At 38.1% G+C, this 25,834-nt stretch overlaps 1 protein-coding gene across 1 annotated transcript; it reads left to right on the top strand.

The window, feature by feature from the left end:
• Positions 1 to 6,089: 6,089 nt before the first annotated feature.
• LOC138717142 (hyaluronidase-1-like) lies at positions 6,090 to 24,889 on the top strand. The gene is made up of 4 exons (XM_069850463.1): positions 6,090 to 6,531; positions 15,559 to 16,512; positions 23,227 to 23,316; positions 24,433 to 24,889. The coding sequence occupies exons 2-4, from the start codon at positions 15,595 to 15,597 to the stop codon at positions 24,859 to 24,861; spliced, it is 1,437 nt and encodes a 478-aa protein (XP_069706564.1). The 5' UTR covers positions 6,090 to 6,531; positions 15,559 to 15,594; the 3' UTR covers positions 24,862 to 24,889.
• Positions 24,890 to 25,834: the final 945 nt, after the last annotated feature.

Genomic DNA, 25,834 nt, shown 5'->3' with positions numbered 1-25,834 from the left:
GAAGGATGAAGGAGTAGCAAACCAGGAAAATATAGCTTATATATCTGTGTAGCTTTTGGAGCGTATGATCCAAACTGTGTTCTTCTAGCCAGAAAAAACATGGCCTTTTTTGCTCTTATTTTCCTCTGTACAATTAATGGAAAGCTTTTTTTTAAGAACTAGATCTGACTGTTTGGGACTGTTTTTTAGCTGCTGTGTGAAGTTAAATGTAGCAGGGATAAGGTGATCTGCCTGGATAAGATCAGTTCTCATTCAGACAGAATGCAGCAAGGATTGAGAAAAGTAGTGCAAAGAAGAAAAGAAGCTGGAAAGGGAATCTCTGTATTGGAAGGATGATTATTAGAAAGGTCTTGTGTCAGAGGCCTGAGAAAATTTTCACTGCACTGACTGCTGGTTTCTTTCTGGTGCCAGAGCTGCTGAGCATCACCACCCCCAAAGATGCAGCTGCCCCAGGGTGCTGCAGACATCACCCTTATGCTCTCTCTTTCTGTGGGGTGTAATGAAGTGTGACATGAGTGGATTAGGGGTGCTGGTTCACAGTTCTCTCACCCCTCTTTCACCTTCAGCACTTTTAGAGTCTTTCCTCTTTCACTTCTCTCACACAAAGAGCTTTTAAAAGGGCAAAGGGCAGGACCGGAACAAATACTTCTGCAAATATCTTTATTTATCATATTTCTACTATCTGACAAACAACTTTTGGACAAAATTCCACGAGCCTGAGTGATCAACAAAGTAAAGAACTAAATAATACCAGAAAAACTAATTCTGGGTTTTATTGGTAGCTTCTTGTTCCCGTCCCCATGTATATAAGTTCTGGTTTACAGCACAGACTTTAGATAATGAGTGTAAAGTGTGAACTGCATTTTGTGAGCAGTTCGTTTCAGATTGTGATTTCTGTATATGGCAAGATAGCTTTTAGATATGCAAAGACTTATTTCCCTCAAAAAGTATTTTCTCTACTGGTGTCTATTGTGGTTTTTTTTTTCTTTCTTTTAGCATCCCAAAGATGAGTACTGAGAAAAGGAAAAATCTTCTTTTTCAATATGGAGGAATAACTTGATGTTACGAATTTTCTGTGACCCTGCTTGTTTTCAATGTTATATCAGAAAATCTATGAAAATTGTGGAGATATGATTTAGCCACAGGCCCTAGCTTCAGCTTTCTAGCTATACAACAGTAACAGAAACAGCCTTGCAGAAGTATGTGGGAAGTCATGGCTGCTCTTTAGCTTCGTTTTTAGACAATAGAAATTGACATTTTTTTTTCTTCTTATTCATTTATCTCCTGCTGTTGCTTGCAAGAACCGTCAGCCGTACGGGCCTGTGAGTCAGCCAACTCTCTGCATGAAGCTGAACAATAAATTCCATTTCTTCCTCCTTGCACTTTAAATATAACTTCATTCCTCTGTTCAACCAGGAATGAGATCTGTTACATTTTCTTTTCTTGTGTAATGAGACTACCAACTCTCTGTGCTGTGAAAATGAAAATTCATCTACGTTAAAAAAAAAAAAGTGAATGCTCAAAATTTTTTCTGAAGAAGTGCCAAAATAATAGCAATATCACAGAAAAAAAATTAGAAGAGGTCTTATGTATAATATCACTGCAGATCGCAGCATTTCAGACCTCATGACTCTTACCTTCAGGGAAATGTGTTCAATGACCGAACCCAACTTTTTCTGTTTGATCAATGTACCAAGAATCAAGGAGGCACAGATCTGATTTGTGGGAGCTGTTACTAAGGTATTTACCTCTCCAAAATGATATTCCAAATGTGATAAGCTTACAAATATTTGCAAGCTTTGTACGTATTTTCTATTTTCATGAAATATCTTTGCATCGTAAACATACCCATCACCAAAGTGAGATCTCCACTATCTAAGTGCAAAAGTCTGGTTTGCTGAGCATATTCTCAGGAATTCCTTGGAAGAACATCAAAAAACTAAGATGGGCCAAGCCACTGGATATATCGGGGGAAGGGTTGTAGAGTGTATGCTTTCTGCATTTACCCACAGAATTCAATATTTGCAGAAATGCAGAGGCATTTCTGTAATAAGAGGTTCTGCAGTAAATGGATTGTTAGGTTCTTCAGAAAAACTAGAAAGTGAAGGAGTTTTATCTTTAATTTCTTACTTTTTGCGTTAGGCTAAGATGGAACGTTAGATGTTCCTTGGCCAGGACCTCTAAACTTGTTACTAAATTTCCTTGTAACACTGCTAAATCCCTGATGTGACAAAAGGATTACTAGTCCAGACTTTGCATTTGGTGTTGGATGATTTGTAATTGCTTTGGTATTCACAGATCTGGCCTTTATTTCACCCTAAAGCTGTGCACACCCACGGTCCCTTTCTGTATGGCAGAAGCACCACTCACACACAGAATGTTACATACATTATTCAGAGACTCTCCTACTGGAAAAAGTTTTTATATATCCATATGTGTATATATGGTTTGACATCTGTGAGTTGTGTTGGCAATTCAGCTACAGGCAGTCTGATGTCTCCCAGCAAAATAAATGGGGCAGGTTGGATTTAGTTCTGCATCTCAAGGGAGGTGGATATGACACTGGCTTAGAGTTCGAGGGCTGGCAACAGGGGCTAAGCAGTTTTCTGGCAGAGGTGACCTGAGAGTCCCTAACTTCAGCCAAACTTCCCTGAAACACTGTCACAATGGAGGACTCTTCCCCAAAAATGTGTTGGTGATGTGTTGACAAAAAGGTAGCTCACAGTAGGTACTAGCATCCCAAACTTGCCCCTGTCTGAAGAGAGCTATGAGAGACAGATTATTCCGTCTTGTGGTTAGCAGATATTTTTAGGATATGCTTTAGTTTCACTTCATCTAGCCATAAAATCAAATGTCCAGTGTTCATGATTAAATGTGCTCAGAAATGCAAGAGAGGGACCTAATCCTTTAACCCTCTAACCCTTGAAGGGATAGATTTATAAAATTATATAAGGGCTTAAAGTGCAGGTAATTATCTAATAATTCTATCTAAAGCAACAACTCTACTTCAATGCTATCAGTCTTACTCCCAAAGACAGCTAGGTGCCTGACTGTACTGAATCACCCATAAACAGGAATTAAATATTTGAATAGTTCTACAGATACTAGCCTTTAGTCCTATGAGGCCTAACTGGTTCAACTGCTTTTAAACATGTCAGTAAGTGCTTATTTGCATCTTTAGGCAATGATGTGATTTGGAAATCTGACCACAGGGCCATGATCCCTCTTACTTCATATTAACTTTTAATAAAATAGGCCCTTCGGAGTGAAATTCAGTTCTAGGTACATGCATGAACTTGAAATGAAACCCATAGCCCGTGGGCCTAATCAATTTGAAAAAAATTTGTTTCAAAAATCAGTATTAAAACTCAGTCTAGAGTATTCCCACATGCCTTCTCAGCCTTCCTTTTTCCTAGCTATGATGCATAAGGAATTCTTATGTAGGCAGAATTGAAGTTAACATTTTCTAAAACTCTTAAAAGTAATCTGTTATTAAATGTGTATTCTTCATAGAAATGCTATATTAGTCCAGTTATTTAATTAGCTGTGAGTTTTTTAGAAGTGTTTATTATTAAGAATGCATTTGTGAAATGGCACAGAACCTGGATTTTAATATGTCTCTGGAATTTGTATTTTTCTTATAGTCTTTAAACACTAATATTAATACCTACTTGGTAATTAGTTAGGAAAAATACATTGAAATTATTTTGTCAGATATATGAAAAAAGACCAAAACTCAAGCCAATTTTGTATTTGAGAACAGACAACATTTTATTGAAGTGACAACCCCTATCCATATTGTGATTTCCTGAGGCATTTCTCTCTATGCACAGGATTCTGGATCATATTTATCAGGAATGAAATTTGAAATAAAAATATCATAATTTTTAGATGGATAATAAGAGGCTGGGAATAGCCTCTGGGAATAGGCTGAGTTTCCTCCCCAGCTCAATACAAATACCACTCTACAAAGGTACAGCTTTCTTCCTTGTACTTCTTCTGTTAAGGATCTTGGTTTCACTTGTAATTCAAAGAAAACCAAAGCATAAGGCACTCTCTGAATTATTCTCCCAACAGTTTGTCCCTACAGTTCCTTTTCTTCTGCTGCAGCCTGTCATTCCTTCTGTCCCACAGAATGTTTTCTGCATGGCTGAGGCTGAGGTCTTGCTGCTGAGAAGAAGCAAGTGTGTATATGTGTGTGTATATATATATGTATATGAACAGGCATCCCTTTGTCAGATGGCAGGAATCGATAGCTGCTGACTCATGGCAATTGTTGCACTTACCTTGTGATCTCCATTTCTCAAATATCAAATTTAACTGCAATATCAAGTTAAAAAAAACCAACATGATGAAACACTCCAAGTTCTTAGTGCCCATACAAGTGCAGATAGAAAGAAAAATGGAAACCCGAAACCTGTGATGGGTTAAAGTATCACACTGACTTGTAGTAAGTATTAGTATTGTCATCAAGTAGTATTGTAAAAATGAAACTACTTGTTCTCAAAGCCGTTTCTTCCATTGTGGGTTTTTGGGGGCTCTTTCATTATCCTGAACATATTTTTTTCCTTCAGTGATTGGAAGGATCTCTGTTGCTCCAGCAGCTCAAAGTGCTATCCAAAAGACTTGTGATGCCTTGAGGAAGCAAGATCTTGTGTTGTGTTTGTGTCCTGTTTGCAGGATCTCCTACAAGAGTCGCTTTTCTGTGCAGTTATGAGTAAAACCCTGGAGTGTGTGGTACCCTGGTAGGTGCCAGATGTTTATTTCAAATTGGTTTTTCTGTTCCAGTTTAGTCAGAGAAGTACGATGCTTTCTGCTGTTTTTTTCCCCCCACTCTACCGCTCTGTTTTAGCCGTGTTCAGGTCTATTTTTTGACTATACCAAGATATTACCTACATAGGTATATAAACCAAGTACTTGTGCACAGCAATATATATGTTTGACTCTTACATACTGATATTTTACATAACATTTAATTGGAAAGTTACTCTTTGTGTGGTGAACAGATAGAACAAAGAGAATCATCGAAGTGAATTCCTTGTAAATTATTCTTCAGTTTGCTTCATATTGTTCCACCTCAGTGAAGGAAAACATTTTAGTGGAATGAAATGAGACACAGAACAAGAATGGAAGCAAAGAGGGGTCATTGCTGCAGGGCTGTCAAGGCTTAGCTGTGCAGAGCTGAGGCTCCAAGGGAATGATAAACCTTACAAATAGGGTAAGGCTGTAGTAAGGGGGAGGTGGAGAGCACCTGGATTAGCAGCCTCTGTCCAAGCAAAAGATGCACCTAGAAACACATTGAGAAAGAGGTATATCATGCATGTGTTGCGTTGATCTCCACTCCCTGAGTGGCTGAGATAATTGGTCTGAATGGATCTTTATGATGGCTTAAAAAGGAAGATGCATAGAAGGCCAAATATTAAAAGCTGTCTGTTTAATTTTATCCTCATAAGACTTGTGCTTCAGACCCTTCACCGGCTTTGTTGTGCTTCTTTTCACATGCTCCAGCATTTCAATGTCTTTCTTGTAGTGAAGGGACCAAGACTGAACACAGTATTGAAGGTGCAACCTCACCAGTGCCAAGTACAGATGGACAATCACTTCCCTAGTCCTGCTGGCCACACTGTTACTGATACAAGTCAGGATGCCCTTGACCTTCTTAGCCACCTGAGGACGCTGCTGGCTCATATTCAGTTGGCTGTTGACCAACAGCCCCTGGTCCTTTTCCTTTGGGCAGATTTCCAGCCACTCTTCCCTAAGTCCATAGAATTGCATGGGTTTGTTGGAGCCCAAGTACAGGACCCAACAATTAGCCTTGATAAATCTCAGACAGTTGACTTTGGTCCATCAGTCCCTCTGTAGATCCTTCCTACCCTTAAGCAGATCAGCACTCCCTCATAACTCGGTATCGTCTGCAAACTTACTGAGAATGCAATCAATTCCCTTGTCCAGGTCATTAATAAAGGTACTAACAAAATTGACCCCAATGCTGAGCCCTGGAGAACATCATTTGTAAGCAGCCACCAGCTGTATTTAACTCCAGTTACCACAATTCTTAGGGTCCAGCCATCCCGACAGTTCCTTAAAACAGCTCTGCCTGAACCGTTTTATCTGCTTAGTTTTGCAATCATCCCTGCTTTTCCCTGCAGAGCAGTGACCAGGCTGTCCCTGCCGTTAATGCTTGCCACTGCTGAATCCGGAGTGTGTAACTCTCAAAACACAACTTAATTCTTCTCAACCACCAGTCTGGTTGTTTCCTTTTCAGTGTATAAAAGTAGCTGATAACAAAATTATTATAGCAAGAGCCAGTCTGCTTATAAGTAATACGGCTTACTTTTTAATGAATTTATTTATTTATTTTGCAATGACACGATGAGGATTTAGGTAAAATTCTGCCCTTGTATTCAGATGCCCTCAGTTTCTCATTAATTAAAAGCCTACTCATTAGGAAGAGCACATTGCTGGGACAAACTCATCAGCTGTTGTAAATTATTCCACCAAAGTTTTCTTCTGTTCACTGATTTTATAGAGGTAAGTGCCATGTTATTTACTCTATTAATATTCAGTAAAGATAAAGTTTTCACTGCTGCTTATAGTTGACCAGTTAGGAAGGCTTCCTGCGTTTTTTTTTTTCTGTAGCGTGTCAGCTCTGGTCTGTATTTTTTTCTTTTTCTTTTTTTTTCTCCTGTCAAATAGTTATTTGACAGGAAATATAGCTTTGCATTCCAATGTGTTACAGTGATTTTAAATTAGAAAACTGTTCTTGAAACACTGTGAATAAAAATTCATGTTTGAAAAGCATGAGTAATATTTTGACTTTAAAGGCATTTCAGAATTTTATTAATCAATTTAATACTTAAATTCATTGGGCTGTTCATGCAACGAAACATATCTAGAAAGCAGCCAATCATATGTTGCATTTATTGCCACATGAGAAATCAGCAGGTACTTATTTCATTAGAAGAAAAACGTTCAGGGTAATTGTTTCAAGGTGACCCATAGTAAGGCATTCCATCACCTACAGTATATTTTAAAGTAGCCTCAAAAGGAGCCCAAAAAAGGATGCAGTTAGTTCTGTTTATTGAAGATTTGTGTTCATACATTGTGCTAGGTATTTGTAGAGATAGAGATATCTTTAAGTAATTTATTTGAAACAATGTAGACACTAGACAAGCTGTGTATCAGTTTGCAAATAAAGTCTGAAGTTAATTTCTCCTCAAATGCTTACGCATGTTTTCCGAATTATCCTGATTTTTTTTGGAAAAGTGCAATATTTCCTTTTGTTTTATCCAAAGAATAGGAATTATTTACTGCAAGTAGAGATTTATGGTGGAAATACTTGACTTTTTTAAGCATTTGCCAACGTATTAGGTTTTTAGCTGACTAAAGGACACATTCTTCCTCTCACAGGATTATAAGTGTGTACTAATTCCATTAATTCAACTGGAATGTTTCCAGATTCACACCCCTCAATTAATTTCAATTGAATTTTCTTGAATTACAGCATCTGAAAGCAGAATTTATCTTTGAGAGAGCTAAAGTTAATTTAGTTTACCCCAATTTCTCAAGAATAAGCCAAGGCCTGATTGTAGGAATCGTCTGCGTTATCAATTTGACTTAATTTTTCCTTTACGAGTGCCTCTAATAACAATAAACCTTTCAACCAGTGAATGTGTGAATTAAGCAGACTATGCGAAAGAAGCTGAAGTATTTGAATACTTTGCAATATTGTAAACTCATGTATTATTTATTGTACAATATTACCCATTCATACATTCTTATAAGCTATTAAAACTACATGCTAGAAGGCAGGATGTATTCTGTTAGTGCCAATTAATGTTCGTGATCTTCAGTTAAAAGTATTTAGTAATAAATTACAAGGAAAATCTATAAACCAGAAAGAACTTATTTTCAGAATACTGTTGGTAGGCAGTTTTATTTTCACCCATCAAGTGCCAGAGCCAGAAGAACAGTGTACTGAACGCTATTGAGGAATTTAGTCTTAATTATTCAGGGAATTAGGGCTTCAATAGCTCTGACAATCAATTTGGCTCCTTGAGAAGGCAAAAAATAGATTTTTTCCCCTTTACTTTTTGTATACTGGGAAGAAATAAATAGTATAAATGCTTATAAAAGGTTATACTTCTAACTTAAATGTTACAACTTTAACTACTGAGAATACTTTTTTCTAAAATATATTAGTTTTCAGTTTATAATGCAATAGAAGCAGATAGAGTAGAACTCAAAGTACATAAAGCTTTTTTTATAAAAAATGTAGACCAGTGCTTCATATATTAGATGCAATCTAAATTAATGTATTAGATATGTAAAAAGGTATAATACTCTAGATTATATACAGTTTCATCCACTCAAAAAATACTTCTTTTACTCAATCCTTCAGCGACTGAAAAATTGTTTGTGGCACAAATATTTAATCTCCCTCTACTGCACAGACAGATTTAAACCATATTACTTTATCTTTCCCTGGTGTTCAAAGTGTCATCGATAATCTGCAGTGATTTAAAATGACAAGAGAATCTTTTAACTAAAACAGTACTGGGAACCATGACCTGTGTCTTAATTTTCCCTCTGTCACTGATTTGCCAGTAAATCACTGAAAAGTTTCAGTATCTCAAAAGGGAACACTTTTCTCTCCAGCAGAAAATTAAGAATTAACATTTGGAAAATAGTTTGAGGTCCCTATGTTAAAGGCAGAAGGGCAGTGAGAGAGAAAAGCCAAGAGGGTAGGAAATCCCCAGCCCAGACAGTTTCCACAATTGCTCCTGTTGTGTGTGAGCAGGAGGCAAGGACAAGCTGACCCCCACACACCCATGTGTGACTGGGCAGGCTTTACCCAGCCTTGAACAGTGAAATCAGAAAAAACAGGGGTTTGAGGAGGTGCAGGTTCCATAAATGGAATGTCAAGGCATTTGGGACGATTTACAGAGTTGTTGCAACACTAGAGCACTGGACCAGTAGGTGTGTACAGTGCCTAAACCGCCCATGTGGAAGGGGAAAGGTCAAACATCTTACCAGTTTTGGTGACAACATGCAGATGCAAGTGGTTTTATTTGTGTCTGTGAGATCTGGAAGTGACTAAAATCCAAGCATTAACTTCGTGGACAAAGAGCACTCTTGATGGGAAAGCCTAGTGGAAATAAAGCAGTTGGCTGCAGGCTATGCCAAGGATCTGCTGCCAGTTCCAGGGAGCTGGGAAAACCTGACCTTTCTGCTCTTCACTAACCTATGTCATTGTTCCTCGCTTTCAAACACAGCTAATACTTCTGTTATTCCGCACAAACAATGACAACTGGAAATGAAAACCTGAGTCTTCTGTTTTTACTGAGATTTACACCATGGTGAAAGTAGTTTAAGGACTGATTTGTACTTCGATGAAACCAGTTGTATGGCCAAGGCTGGGGTGAAAAACCATCACCATTTTTGTGCCAAGTGGCCCTCGGTGTTGCTTGTACTAATGTGATGACTTGGCATAAGAAACAGTATGTGTAAAGATGCAAGTCTGGTCTATAAGAACTAGCCAACAAAGACATTACAGGTAGACTAGGATAGAGGGGTCACATGAAGTACTAAAATGTTTGGTTTTAATAGAAGAGAATAATTATAGGTTCCATGGGAAGAATGGCTTTTCAGTATAAATTCTTTTCTCTTTCATTCTCAGACTTCTTTGCAGTCTTTTCTCTCTATTTAAGGCATGACATGAGCTGGACATAACAGAAACAATAAAGCTAAACAGGAAATGCCTAAACAGATCTCTGGCCCAAATGTAACTTACTGTGAAGCTGTGATACACATCCAAGAATGTCCTCTGGAATTTTCCATTTGCTTTAAAATGAAAAATGAATAATCCATTACAAAAATGTCAGCAGTGATGGCAAAGGCCTAAATCCCCATCTCCGTGCTCTTTGAATTTTTTTTCACATTTTGCACAAAAATAAAGGGATGCTACTTCACATTTTGCCACCTGGTATCTCTATACACCTATTGAAAGTGAACTTAAATATGAATTGCAATGGAAAAAGTCAATCATCTATATTTTTATATTTTTATTGGTTTATAAGGAAGACTGCAAACATTTTAGTCTTATTTTTCTTCTGCTCACTTTTTAAGCTGGAATCTAGTGTGAGAAATACAGCTGGAGAATTAGGATGACATGTGAGTCGAGAGACTTTGGGAGATGTTTAATCTCTTTAATGAAATTTTACACTTTTGGACCACAGAAGGATTCACGATAGATTTGCAGTCTGTGTCCACCTCACCACCTTATCTAATGCCAGGCATTTTTCAATAAAACCAGGAAAAGCAAGACTTTTGATATAACTTTGAAACAGAATAATAACAGCAGAGAGGGAGCAAGTCAGAGACAGGATAGATAGATTTGGTCTTTTCTTTATTTCCTGCAAAAATAGAGAAATGAGCATACATATGTAGATAAATAAACATACATATGTAGATAAATACATTGTCTTGTAAGTGCATATTGTGTGCATATAAATCATATTTCATAGAAAATGTTGTACCAATGCACAAGATTATTGAAGTTTTTAGCCACTTACTTTTTAAAATGTGACTCTATGCTGAAAGAAATAACCTCATATAGTTGAAATGTTCATATTTCTTAGCCAAAATAATAATTTCTACTCCAAATGAGGTCAACTTGCATTCAAAGTAGATATCTTTTAGCTGCTAATTTTGCATATTCCTCAGTGGAATGCAAACAATCCATTTACATTAATTTCCTTTTTAAGTGCTATTGAATTTAATTTCTTTTCTAAGCAAAACATTTTCCTACAGATATGAGAAGTATTAGTTAAAATTAATATCTATCTACAATGAAAGAAAGTGCAGTGCTACACTCCACAGTTGCAAGACAGAAATCAATAGTGCACTTGAAAGGCTGAAAGCAAGATTAGTAAACTGTTTTTAAACTAGCTTAGGTCACAAAGTTTGACTCTTTTCTGTTCAAAGAATCACTTTTCTTTTATGATTTAACTGTACCTCTTTCCTATTCTGGTTTTTAAATTATATTTGCCAAATACTGGTTAATGAGGGAATCTGAAGTGGCCGTTAATGTAGGGACTTAAGATTCTTTTAATCCTTTTTTTCTTTTCTAAAGTGTTTTTCTGAATTCTGAAATAATTATGGAGTTCAATGAAATACGTGCAACGTAACTCATACTTCACAGGTAAAATCACATCTCTGTGAGTTCTTGCTCTCCTACTGCACGTGACATTGCACACATTTCTACAGCTGAGAGTGTGGTTTTCCTCTTCTTACCTGAACTGAAGGAGTGAGATAAGCCCAACTTTGTCATAAAATAGTTTTTACAATCATCTCTATGATATTTCAGAAAAATAGAAATGTTAGATAGACCACCTTAAATCCCACTTGAATTTAGATCTAAATCTGCGTACTCTTTTTGCTTCACTGCAAAATCTGCTCAAAATCTTTTTATCCTTATCTCATGCTTTGTCATTATAGCTCTGGAGAAACTGCATGTATTTCTTCAAAATATGTACAAAAATTACATAGATATTCTGTAAGCTTCTAACCTGACAGGTGAAGAATGATAAAGAAATGAAATTGCCAGAACATCAACTGTTAACTAAAGTATACAGCGAGAGGTTTTTAAGTTTTATGAAATGCTTATTTGAAGATTCTTCTTATCTTGTTGCCTACTGACATAAAACTGTGTAGGCAGTTAAAACACTTAAGATGTCCCACTCCTGCAAGACAAATCTGAATAGCAAATATGTTCATAGAAATTAGCTGTTCATCCAGAAGAGATTAAAAATTTTTGTTGTCAAGAACAACTAAACTCAGCAGAAGGTGAAAGTACAGAATGGTATTATACATATGGATTATACTTCCTTTAAAAGCCAGTGTACAAGAAGTATAACATAAGAGTGCGCATTTGCTGGCTATTATGAAGTTGAATTGGTTGGCTATGACCAACATATGAATCATAATCTAAAGTACAAGCTGTAACATCATGTGTACAGTGCAAATAATACTGGGGTAATCGATAAAAACCAGCAAAGATGCAGCATTGGCTGTCTGGAGAACACCAATGGGTTGCATTAGAACACATGGTATGCAAGTGGTATTCTTTAGGTTTTGAGTTTATATTTTTGCTAGTTTTATTTATTTTGGAATCAAAGCGTGCAGTTAAGATGCCTGATGCCTTTTTCAGTTGATATGAACTGTTTGGAAATTGTAATACAGTGGAATTCTGACTGATAAACACAATTGAAATAAAGGTTGGACAAAGTTAATATCATTTGCTTAGGATAAGCAAATATTTTCTTGTTTCTTTTTATAAAAAATGAAGAAAGAAATATGCAGAAATGAATTCAATGTTGCTGTACAAGAAATGGCAAGTTTCACCACACTTATTAAAAGCCATATTAAAATCCAGCCATAACACTCTTTATCCTAAACTGCTTAGCAGAAACTTATGCAAATAGAAGACTACATGTTACTTTGTACAGTGAGAGCATTATACAGAGTTTCCTGAATACAATAAAAAATATCTCATCAGCTTCAATGGATTTGTGACCAGGCCCTGCTTCTTTCACTTATGAAGAATTCATTTTTGTTTTTACAATATAGAGCAGAAACACTGAGAACAGATTCTGCTCTGCAGACACTGTCGTGACTCAGAAAGCTATGTGCATCTTTGGGAAGTTAAATTAACCATGATAATATGCCACTGAATCAGAAAACCAGGAGAATTTGAATCAAGGTTTATAATGAGCTTCAAGGAGGATTTATTAGTTTCTGTGCTCATTAAAAAACAGGGGTTAAAGCAGCCCAATTACTGCACAAAAATAAAAAGCCCATAGTCCAAAGATGTAACAGTGGAAATGGTAATAAAGATGTTTTGTTCTTGTTTAGATGTTCTATTGTGCATATGTGAAACAAGATTTAATTTTCTCTCTTCCAGATCTCTAGGCTTACCTGTTTCATTGAAAACTCATTTCACTTGGCTTTGAATGGCTTTTTAAAGAAACAGTAAGCACCTGCAATTAAATTCCCATGTGCAAATAACAGCAGAATTAATTGCAGATTAATGCAACTGGATTGGAACTCTTTCAAAGAACGTTTTTTAAATTGTCTCTCCTTTATGGAATTGTGTATATGGGAACCCTTCTTATAAGTAACAGACAGTAGTAGGAAAAGGGAGATGTTTTGCTATAAGGTGCTTTAGCTATGTAAAAGGTAGATTCCTGTCCTTTTTTTTTTTTTTTCTGTGGGATTCAGCTTGCAGCTGTATGTCTAAAGTTGAGCAAGGTATCCAAGCTACTTCAGAACTTCAATGAAGATATGGTATTTACCCTGACCCAATAGACCCTGAGAATTATTCAACATATATTGAGATATACATTTTCATTTTGTCACTTGTGGCATTTTTACATGGTCTTGAGATGATCCTGCTTAAGCAGGGAGTTGGACCAGATGACCTCCAGAGGTCTCCGTCAGCCTCAGCCATTCTTTGGTTCTGTGATACAGAGCCTTGTTAGTGTCAGCAACAAGAATTGGCCAGGAACTAAAAACATAACTTAAAATTATCCTGCACTATTATTTCCTAGCCTGTTTCTGCTATGATTTATTATCTGCAATGCTGTAATGCCTAGGGCTGTCAGATCTAGACAAGAACTGTACTGTATTAATCATTAATATCTGACAAAATGATCTAATTATGTGTACATAGTAACACAAGACTGAATAGTGTTAGCATTTGGATTGTGGGAATAGGTGGCTAGGATCTTTTCCCAGATCTTTTCTTACACAGAAATTTAAAGAAGGTCTTTTGTTTCTGTCCTGGTGATCTTCCCATTTCATCTGAGCTATCACTTTTTGAGAAAATCTTTTTTTATATTATGGGCTTATTCTCAAGTACTGCAAAGCAATTCAGTCCAAATCATGAAAAAACACTTACAGATGGGCTAAATCAGTTCACTGCATCAAAGGAAGAGTGCAAAGTACTGTGATGCATTCACCAGTTTGTATAAAACTGGAAGGGAAAGGCATTTTTTGCGGCTCCCCCTGAACCTATGACGTTACTTAGATATTTATGCAAATCTGCAGAAAAACAGAGAAAAAGATAGCATTTACAACCACCAGACTTCCTTCCAGCAGATCAGAGTTCTTTTCCAATAGGCAAACTTGTACACAGTGCCACCTCCATGCCTGTAGTAGTGGCCTGTTTCACTCAAGGATGTTATACTTAAGAGGATCAAAAGGATTGTGAGCAAAGTTTTAAAGCTTGGGTGCCAAATCTGTATTTAGGCATTGAAAGACAGCAGTCAGAGAGTTGATGAGGAAACAACAGGAGCATAGATCTCTAGCTTTCTAATGAGAGCTTGCTCTTGGGGAGTCCTATGTTGTGGCTTCTAGCAGTCCTGCTCTTCACCCTCTGCCCCTAACCATTGCTTGACGTAAATTGCCTTCCTCCACCTTTTGGGAGGGTGCTCTTGTACTAGACTACTGGTCAGGAAAGATCAATAATTTTCCGGAATTGTGGATGGAAAAACACATGTCTGAGGACAGGTGAGGGAAAAGGTGTTCTGTAAGAGATCAAAGGCTGTAGAGAACTAAGGGAAAGGCAGAAGATCAAGAGAGCAGTGGCAAGGAGGAGAAGAAACATCAAACCCAGAGGATGGGAAAATGGCAAGGAAGAACAAATGACAGGGATAGAAATCCTGGATTATATGACGCATGATGTTTTTCAACATTTCCACATTTTTCAAACAATGGAAAAGGTTTTTGCCTAATTAAGTTCTTCTTGCAGATTTGCACAGGGGTACCGGCAACCTTCCTGTACATTTGGCATCCCATTACTGATTAAAAGGCAATATCCAAGAAGAACTACAAAATCTAGTATTTAGAGTAGTGTGTTACCTATATTGGTTTGGAAAGACAGAAACCTTGTGATCCTGTGAGCTAATTCATGAGAAAATGTGAAGACCTCTTCTTATCTGGGAAAGGTGTTAAGTGATTAACTGGCATTAACTGAGTAAGAATGAGTTCACTGAGGGACAAATGAAGTTAGGTTAATTATGATAGGATAACTTGGCTCTGACTTTAGAGGAAAGGAAGAAAATCATTAAAAAAGGATGCAAATGTAGAGAAACAACCAGTTTCAGGACAGTTCAAATTCACAGTACAAGCTGAAATTTCAAACGAGCAGCACATTCTCTTTTATACTCTTAAGTTCTTCTTTTATTAACTCATTAACATACTAGGGAAAAAGTAGGTGTTAAGGAAACATCTGAATCAACTGGGAGATGTCTGGGTGAGAAGGAAAGAAAAAAATTCCTGAGGACCAGAATACACTTCTGGACAGCAAAGTCTATCAAAAAGCATTTTAATTTTATCTTTCAAAGCATTTCAAGATTAGTTTTGCACTTTTTTATTTGCACTAGGTATAATGTTACCAAAAGCCAATCAAACTAGAAGGCATCCCTTTGTCATCCTATCTGCCTCTAGGTTAGCTATTGCCCTTCTAACATGTCTTCTCTCATTTTTGTTTTCAAGGACACATCATAACAATTTCCCAGAAAAAAACATACCATGGATGTTTGGGTCAAACAGTTAGCAGTGACAATGCTGCTTACTATGGTTGATGCTCAGCTGCTGAAGCCGGCACGGGCCCCTCTGGCTCTGCACAAGCCTTTCATGGTTGTCTGGAATGCACCAACCGAGCAATGCAGGCTACGGTACAAGGTGGACCTGGATCTCAGTGTTTTCGATATTGTATCCAACACCAATGAGACCCTGAGTGGGTCCAATGTGACAATCTTCTATCACACTCATTTGGGATACTATCCCTACTACACAGATAATGGAGATCCTGTCAATGGAGGTGTGCCCCAGAATGAAAGTCTTATTAAACACCTCAATAAAGCAAAGTCTGACATTGACTATTGCATACCCATGAAGAAATTCCAGGGACTTGCGGTCATTGACTGGGAAAACTGGAGACCCCAGTGGGATAGGAATTGGGGCCATAAAAGCATTTATAGAAATAAATCTCTTGAGATGGTTAGGAGACGGCATCCTCAGTGGTCAGAGGACAAAATTAGGAAAGTGGCTAAAGAGGAATTTGAAAATGCTGGCAAGAGTTTTATGAACAACACTATCCTTCTGGCTGAGCATATGAGACCAAATGGTTTGTGGGGTTACTATCTTTACCCAGACTGCTACAATTATGATTACAAAGAACACCCCCAAACATACACAGGGAAATGTCCACCTATCGAGTCTGCCCGCAATGACCTCCTGCTCTGGTTGTGGAAGGACAGCACTGCTCTCTACCCTTCTATATACCTGGATTATATGTTGAAGTCAAGTACAAATGCACTAAAGTTTGTTCATTATCGGGTTAAGGAGGCAATACGTGTTGCTTCAATTGCTAGAAAAGACTACGTTTTGCCTGTTTTTGTTTACTCCAGACCATTTTATGCCTATACTTTTCATGTTTTAACAGAGGTAAGCAGACATCTTTAGAAATTTAGTGTTTAGAAACAGCCTCTTATAAAAAGTATTTTCTAAAATTTTTCCTTGTACAAATGCATTTATGCATTTCTTTTTCATATCTAAGCCAGCTTCTGTAAAAGGAAATAATATAGCCACAGTGCAAAATTCTACACCTCTTAAGATTTAATAGTGCAGTGCTTTGGTCTGCTTCTGTAGGATAACATTGTGTATTCTAATGGGGATAATTTAGAAAGGAAGTACAAAAAAATCATTTCCTTAAGGAAGTAATTCATTCTGATATTTTAATTCTTCAGGACAGCTTGTGAAATGTACTTCACAAATTTTTGTGAAGTATAAAACTAATTAGTGTAATGGAAAGATAAACTTTCATGAGAAAGAAGCCTCAGGGCTTTTTGTTTCTTTATCCGAATGTAAATGAATTCAGTATAGAAATAAACCTGTCAAGTAAACTAGTCTGGCCTGGCCTTCCTAACTCTTGCATGTTCAGCATTGGCCATCTTGCTTTTCAGAGGTCCAACACATTCAAATATCTTCCTGATGGAACATTTAGTGCTAACAATGTGCAGTCCTTTTAATAAAGAAAGCAAGTTTTTGAGTCATGCAGTGCTCCTTCTACCAATGACAAAGGGCAATAGGTATAACAGTGGCCACAACATTGATGGCAAAGCTATGTGTATGCAAATCCCAGATTTTCTGAGTAGGTAAGGATGATAATGGCTCTGACTTTGTGCACATTAATAGGGAGACGCAAATGTTTATTGGTTTTTTTAGTAGTTGTCTCAAGTGCTGGAAGTTCTGCTTTGATCTCCATCAATTCCATGAGAGGTGAGAGGGGAGGAAATCTGGGGCAGGGAGCCCATGAAAACAGCCCATTGATGACCAAGTACCATCTGAGTGTGCTCTCTCCCTTCAGTTTATGTGAGAGTTTCTTTCTGCTGCTGATAGAGACAAGTTATTGACTCAAACCAGAACAGCAAAGGGGAGAGAAAGGTCAAGGGAAAAGACAATAGTCAGACCAACAAACCACAGGCAGCATGTGGTTTCAGCCTGGAGTGTGGAGCTGGGGAGGTGTGGTGAAACCTTGACAACCTGGAAAGTGTTTTAGGCTGCCCCCTGAAGCAAATGGTATATAGAAGCAATCAGGAATTTGGTCTGCCTCACTTTTAGCAACCAGGGACTCTTTGGAAGTGTTTTCTGTGTGATGTGGAAACTGCAGGTTTCCACTGACTTGGAAATGTGACTGACTGACTGAAACTGCTGACTCAGAAGTCATGGGCAAATAGGCAAGGCTGGGTCCCACTGAAGGCAGGAGACACTGGAGTCATTATAGGCAGGATTTCATCCAAAATGCCTTCACTGAACAACTCAAGCTCTGAAACAAATAAGCATTCTTCAAATGTAGGTCGTAAGAATATATTTTTATAGTATCAGACTCATGATCAATACAAAAATACCATGAAACGAATGCTACTAAAAACTATGGAAACTAAAATCATGCTACCAGTCATGCATGAGTTCAAAATCTGTGGTGGTATAAAGTTACTGTTTTAACTTAAACTTTTTTCTGAGCAGGATAGTGGTAATTTGGAGTGATGTTCCTCTTACATTATACTCTCCATGTCACTGGCCTTTTTCTCAACTGCATGTAGCCTTTTACTTTTGGTTACTTTAAAGATCACTTTCTCACTTTGCACTCAAGGAAGATCCATGCACAACCACAGAAATATCTGTGGGTTATGCTCTCCTACATATTTTCTAATGAGGACAGTATCTGGCTCTGCAGGCAGCCACGGGACAGGGCTTGAGGTGTCTCCAGGCTCTACACACTGTCTGTGCGAACAGCTTGGGGGCTGCCAGGAACCTGCAGGGTTGACCTTAAGAAAACTTGAAATAAGAAGGATTGGGAAAATAATGTTCTTTTTCTTCATAAGCCTGTAGCCACTAAGATATTTTAAATATGTCTTTGTGTGTCCAGATTTTAGACTAGACTGGAGCTTCTGATTTGACCCACGACATGACCCTAAGTGAAGCTCACAAACCTGCAAACATGGCATGAAACCTCTGAGCTTTAGCAACAACATGTGTGAATGTGACAAGGAAAGGAGCCAGCACAATGACATCCAGGCTAAATGGCTACAGAAAAACTGGGACAGCAGGTTAATAGGGAATTGAGCTGTGACAGCGATTGGGTCCTGCTCCATCAAGCTGTGCAAAAGCTGTGATGTTCTAGTTCGATAGAATTAAATAGTAACATATTGAAGCCTTGTGTGTAAGCCTTTCTGTACACAGTGTGAAAAATACTGTAAATATCACAGTGGAAGAATATAGGAGGGATGGTTGTGAGTCAGTGTCGCTGAGGAATAGACAGAAGTCTAGCAGACCTGCAGAAAGACAGAAGACCCAGGTCTGCTGTACATTTCACTCTGAATGCACCTGGAAATCAGGAGAGTTGTGTGTAAGGTATCTGAGATATTATTGCTGCTTTTACAGTTGGAAACAGTTTATAAATTCTGAATTGAGATCCCAGTCATTATAAGAGGGTTCTGTATTTCCTAGAAATGCATATAAGCAGTTTGCCATCTGTAGGGTATTCAGAAGTTATCTGCCTTGACAACTCACTGCTAACAGTGTGGGAGAGGGAAGTCGCACAGTAGCATCTGTTCTTCCTGACTAGATGACTGAAGTCATTAATAAAGCAGGATGATAACTAACAAGTGATGAATAATGGATAGTGACTTGTCTCGTTCACCTACAGATAGTCTTCTTTGATGACCAGGTGTGCACGTGTACAGAGACCATTCCCTGCAACCATGCCAGGGTTGCACTACCATTCCTGAATTCAGAAAAAGCATTTCTGAAACTAAGACTGTTCAAAATTGAAAGCAAAGATTACAAATGTGCTTATATTTCTTTTCGCAACTTGTAACTAGAACTGACTGTCCTGTTTCCTCTTAGGTTCCAAAATCACAACAACTTAGCTCACCCCCTGTTTTTTTTTAGTGTCCAATGCAATGACTTGGCTGTTCAAAATGTGGAGAAGCATTGACAAGAACTCCTCCTCTGCTAAACCAGCTGTCCCCAGTATAATCTTGAGGATATTCAGTTGCTGCACACTGCCCCTAAAAGCTTTAATGAGAATGAGCATCAGACGGGAAGAGGTTTTGTTGACTTGTTCTTCACTTGGAGAAATACCAGACATTTTAAGTGGCAGCTGAGCCACAAAGTTGTCACCTCAGGACAGTCCTCTAATAAGATAGACAAGGATCTGAAACAAAGAATGAAATAGGATTCTGTACCTAGACAAATGTCAAGATGATGACTAAAATTTTTTAAACTTGCATGTTTTTTCCCGTATGAGGTATTTAGACTCAAACGGCAGAGCCATGGCAGTGAGCCCCCACTAATGCTAAGCTATTCTGAGTGAGGATCAGTGCTAAATTCAGTCCCCAAACCAGGACTGCTGCATCTGCAGCTGCTGGTGGAGCTTGCGTGCCTCACTCAAGGCTTCAGGGATACATCTCCTTATGTCTGCTCCCAATTTACCACTCTCAGCTGTGATGAGAGGCACTTAATGTTTCCTTTTCTCAAAATATCTGGAGCGGGTGTGAGACATTTATTTCACTGCCCTTGTCTGTTGCAGGGGAGAGTTGTTGAAGACAGTTCCCTTTTTGTATGGCTGTCCTGTGGTCAGAGAACCCACCCCTGCTGCAGGATCTCTCAGCTCAGTTCTCTTCCCAACATGCTCAGGATAAATCTAGCACTCTGTGGTAGAAACTAGGAAAGAGTTAGGGGGTCACTATACCAAAAAGATCCTGCATGCAAGAGAGAAAATATAAAAGAGATGGTGTAATCTTCTGTTCTTAGGTTATTCAGGGAAGAGCCTTTCTGTGAAGATGGCTTTTGAATCACTGAACATGAGTCAGTCATTCAGTTAAGGATGTAGCCATGCCTAGAAATGACAGAAACCTTATTTCCTTCCTTGCGGGCAAGTTACCTAATTATTAAACTTAATTAATCATAAGCGCTAGTCAAGTTCCTACTTGTTCCTCTTGCTCTCCTATGAACATTCATTGAATTGGTGCAAGGTGGAATGGCATCAAAAAGAGAAATGGCACTCCTCTAAATGTTGTCTGTAAACTCATAGTGAAGAAAACCCCAGTGGAGGGTTACCTGGAGGTGATGCCCCTTTTAAGCATGCGGGAAGAGAGAAAAATTCAGCCTACGTCTTTCTAATTCTCTTTCCTCCTGGGGAAGACTCTTAGCACTCAACTGTTGTTTTAAAGAATACAAGAAAAGGAAATGTAAGGTGGAACTAGAGTGTTTATGTGAAATCCCACACAGGTGTTTTTTTTTGCAGTAGGATGCTATTTTTGTCACTATACAACATTTGTGTAGGTGCTTCTTTAAGTATCCCTAGGGAAATGTGTCTTCCAGTCAGTGCTAGATTTTGGCCTTAGCTTGAATGAAGTGCTGAGCTTCTCAGCATGGGCAAGGTAGTGATTCTAGGTGTGCACTGAAGTGGAAGTATAGGTGCCTCGGGAACTCCAGCTGTGAAGTTATTGCTGCCATTGGACTTCGCGCACACACACACAAACACACACAGAGGACTAAATGAACATTAAGGGTCATCCTCTTGGATATGATTATTTTATATCCATATGCATTAGACATAAAGTGCTGAAATCCTTTTGTGGATCTGAATCTAAATGATTTCTAAAAATATAAAATGAAAGCTGTGGAATATGAGGGGATAAATACAGGATTTACTGACTTCTGGTCAACCACCCTAACTCCTAATGCATATTACTAACAAAATCTTTATTTTGGCTTTTGCTCAGGTCTTAGTTCATCCAGCAATGCAAAATATCTATTGATTATTTATTTGGGCTGTCTGAAAATGTTTCATTAATTTGTTAATGAGATCTGAACTGTGTTAGTGCTAAATCACTCAACCCTCATGTGGCTAATGTAGAATCGCAGTCCAGCCTTTGTGTCTGGGTAATCATCATAAAATGCTTTGCAGACAAGGAAAGCCTGGGAACCCTCATTACCAAGAGGTCAGAATGTATTTCACATTCTCTCATCATTTGATTTTTTGATTTTTAATTCACGTAATTTTAATTTTTTTACTGATAAATTAATTCCCATTGGAAAACATCCTCCATCATGAAAATAACACCTGCAGCTCACACCACTATCCTTTTATAAACTAGCACCAAACTACCTACTTCTAAGACTAGTGACATTCTCTACAAGACTGCTTAGATGATGAACAGAAACAGAAACTTGAGGCCAGACCAATTATACTTTGTATCACCCTGAACTCTACGCCCAGAGCCAGTAGGCAAGCTCTACTCTTTCACACTTCTGCTAGCTTTCCCTCCAGTGTTTTGTTAAACCTTTTAGTTAAGGGTCAAAGTCACTGCTCACTCTGACTTTCCTGTAATTGTCTTTAACTCTTCAGCAGAAACTCCCTTGCACAAGGTATTTATTCGTGCCTTCTTTTATATCTCTTGGGCTATATATGTTTCAGAAATGGGGACTCCTTAACTATGCACTGGCAAATCCACTTACACTGAAATAAATAATTTGGTAGTAATTAACATGGTTCTTCCACTCTATCATTTTATATTTCTAAGGACCTACCACCATACTGTGATAATTTGACTAGTCTTTAGGATTGTTTTATCCTAAAAAAAGGTGAAAAGACTCTATCAAAGACCATCATTAACTTTTTAAAGAAATTGCTGTTTGTTCGTCAAATTGAGAAATATGGTAATATCTGCCATTACAAACACTGATCAGGAATTACTTTCTCATCAATGATTGTAGGTAGAAATTGCTTTAAATGTAATTGATCCTGCCTTGACATATGAGCATGACAGATCCTTCCTCCATATTTTCTAAGATTTAATTGAATTTCCCTAGGCATAATATTCACAGCCTCAGGAAACAGCTTCAAGGCACTTGCAAGGTACATTGCCATGCTGCTGGCAAGGCACCAATGAGTCCTGTTCTACATACATTCAATGCTCTGGTAAAGCTATTTTACTGCTGTTGCTACAACTCTACTACTTATTGGTACAGGTCTAGATGTGGACATGGTTAAGTCAGTATGCAAATGTGTAGGTTTATTTTTTTTTCCATTTGGCATTAGGCAGTACTGGAAGAGGCTGTTTTTTTCAAAGATGTGTTTCCTGGAACAATGGCATTCACACTGGTAGAAACAGTAGCTCTGTAACTGTATTGTTATGGCTAAAGAAGCATAAGTTAGACACTTGCCTAAAGCCTATGAACTTTAATTATACACTGTAAAGGTGATTCAATGATGTGTGATCATATTATCATTTGCCAAAAATGGTGCCTTTGTGGGTATGGCAATCATTCAACGACTAAAACAGATAATTCAATTCTTACCTCACTAGTTTTGTTGGAAGACACCTTGTGAATAAACTATAACAATTTCATTATTTAGCAGTCCTACTCATGAATACGATCTATGAAAAAAATGTGGAGATACAGAGAAGAGCTTTCTAAATGACCTAGTGGTTTTATTCTGAAGACTATACCACAGAAGTGATGTCTCTCCTGAGGGGGAAAAGAAAATGATGCCTGTATCTTAGTGTTTTTTTTTGGTTTTGTTTGTTTTTGTTTTACTTTTTACTTCTAGATATTTTGATGTCTGCTTTTGGCATCCTTTTTCAGACAGATCTGGTCAATACCATTGGTGAAAGTGCGGCCTTGGGAGCAGCTGGAGTTGTTCTCTGGGGCAGTATGCAATATGCTAGCTCAAAGGTAGGTTGTATTGGTTTATTAGCATTTAGGAATTCCCTCAATATTTCTCCTCTGCCACTGCAACCTCCATAGCACCAATCTATCTTTATTGATGTCATCAGCCAGTGACTGAGGATGGTAGCTCAGTACTAATTTCACGTCTGATCAGTTCTACACCTTCATTAGGCTGAGAAGTACCGTTGCTTCAGAGCACATTGCTTTGGGCAGGTCATTTGAAGGAGCTTGGAATCATGAGTCCAGGTCAGAAGAAAGACATGTTTTGAGGCAATAATGCAAATATCAACACAACTTGTTTTACGCTGTCCTACTTCCTGTTTGCGGTCATTTGTACAGATCCACAGAGAAGGAATGGAGTCTAGAGGAGGGATATTTTCTCTGTTCACTGGTGGGGTTCATGATGAAATAATGCATAGAAAATGATATTACTACAAGGAAAGGCCTCTTTCTTCTTCTCAGATTCCTCAGGCTTTCACGAATGATCCTTCTTGAAGAGGTTTTGCAGGTAGCACAGCAGGTTAGACCTGGCCCTGAAACCTGGACCAGGCTTCACTCTGCTTTTCATAGAGTCTGCTCTTCTCCTCCTTAAGTCTCTAGCAATGCACTGATGACTTGGGCAGAGGAAAAGGGAAATTGGAACTGGAACTTTGTAGGCACAATTGCAGCAACTTCTATGCTTATTTCTGAAAATTATGTGGCTCCTAGTAAATTGAAAAAGTTGGAGAGACCAGGACCAAATTAGTGACTAAATATGTGTTTCAAAACCTGTTAGTTCCATGCACAGCTCCTTGTTAGCAGTTACCAGAAATCTCTACTTAAGGAACTACTTAGTCTCGGATTAACATGTGAATTCTCTTTCTGTTTACTAGGACTCCTCCTTAGTCTAATACCATATGTTGCTATGAAGCACCTGAATAGACAATACTTTGCTAATCTTACCCATGGAAGAAAACTCACTTAAACCAAATATATTACTACAGTATGTAAATCCAACAAGATTTATCTCAACAAGTTACTTTGGCCAAGAACAATTTTATACCTAGCATTTTCTTAGATATAATAAATCTGGACATAATGCTAGCTACTGTGTAATGTGTTGTGGTCTTTTATTTTCTACAGGAGAGCTGTTCAACTGTGAAACGGTATATTGATGGACCCTTAGGACATTACGTCATTAATGTGACCTCAGCAGCTAAACTCTGCAGCAAAGTCCTATGTAAGAAGAATGGAAGATGTATCCGCAAAAACAGCGATTCTTCTGCTTACCTCCATTTGTCACCAACGAATTTTAAGATCCGAGCCCATCACTCAGAGAGAGTCTCCAGGTTCCAGGTTACTGGTGAACCCAGCCTGGAGAACATTGAAGCCATGAGGCAGAGATTCATGTGTCAATGTTACCAGGGCTGGACTGGAATATTTTGTGAATTGCCTGACCACAGGCTAATGGAGCACTGGGTTCACGCTGGGTTCAGTAGATCAAGAAAACAAAAGTTTTATGTCTTCCTCTTAGGAGCTATGCAACTTCTTCTGCTTCGTATGGCTCACTAAAGTCTTCTGAGGCGGTGCAAGGAAATGAGAAATGGTGCCATAAAGACTTCTGTTCCTTAGCAAGTTTTTATTACAAAGGAAACAGACATTGTTGGTTAAGTAGATTTATTCTGTTTCCTTTATCTCCCACTCCTGGAATTGCTTCAGACATTAAACTTTTGGAAAGCAGCCCCCTCTTTTTTACCATCTCCTTTACTCTTAACTCACAATTTAATCATACCTTCAACAGATAAATCTTCTGCTACAACAGTGGAAATTTTACCTGAATAAAAATATTGAATAAACTTGTACAATGATTTATCCATGTAGATTTTTTAAAAAGTCATAGACATTTTTTTGTTTCATAGCTTATGATTAAACATGTGCTGATGAGGAGATCTTTCATGTGGACCAGGGATAACAAACCACTTGCTGCAGCTCTTGCTTAAGTCTAATAGCTACAGGTCTGGCAGATCTGCTGTTCTACCACTCATGTGCAGTCACCCAAGTGACTGGGAAACAGCAACAGGCTGGCAGATCCCACTCTTGATGTGCACCTCCCTCGTGAAGGAGAGGAGAAGGTGAGGAATTCTACTCACTGTCAATTTTTTTGGCTTGCAACCGTCAATGTCTGATGGGGACCTCTTTGGAGATGATGTCCCTTAATGAACAACTGATTACCAGTGAATTTAGCATCGATAACATGCCATATTGTCATGTCCATTTGCATTTATTCATTACTCCATTATTCATGTGTGAGCATATACATTTCATCAAAGACTTGTCTCCCACACAGCCTTACAGTGTAGTAAACAATGTATCCCTTCACTGAATTAATGATAAAACCAAGAAATTCCCTACATCTCTTTCTGACTTAGGGAAAATATTAAAATAATTTTCTTTTGAGGTATTTCTATGACGTGTCAAACTGAGTATCGTTCCAGAGAAATTAGTCAGAAACCCACATGTGGGTCTAAACCACCTTTTTTACCCT

The sequence above is a fragment of the Phaenicophaeus curvirostris genome, chromosome 1 (genome assembly GCF_032191515.1).
Source record: "Phaenicophaeus curvirostris isolate KB17595 chromosome 1, BPBGC_Pcur_1.0, whole genome shotgun sequence".
Lineage (NCBI taxonomy): Eukaryota > Metazoa > Chordata > Aves > Cuculiformes > Cuculidae > Phaenicophaeus > Phaenicophaeus curvirostris.
The sequence above is the reverse complement of the archived record's forward strand: the minus strand, read 5'-3'. Positions and strand labels throughout refer to the sequence as shown.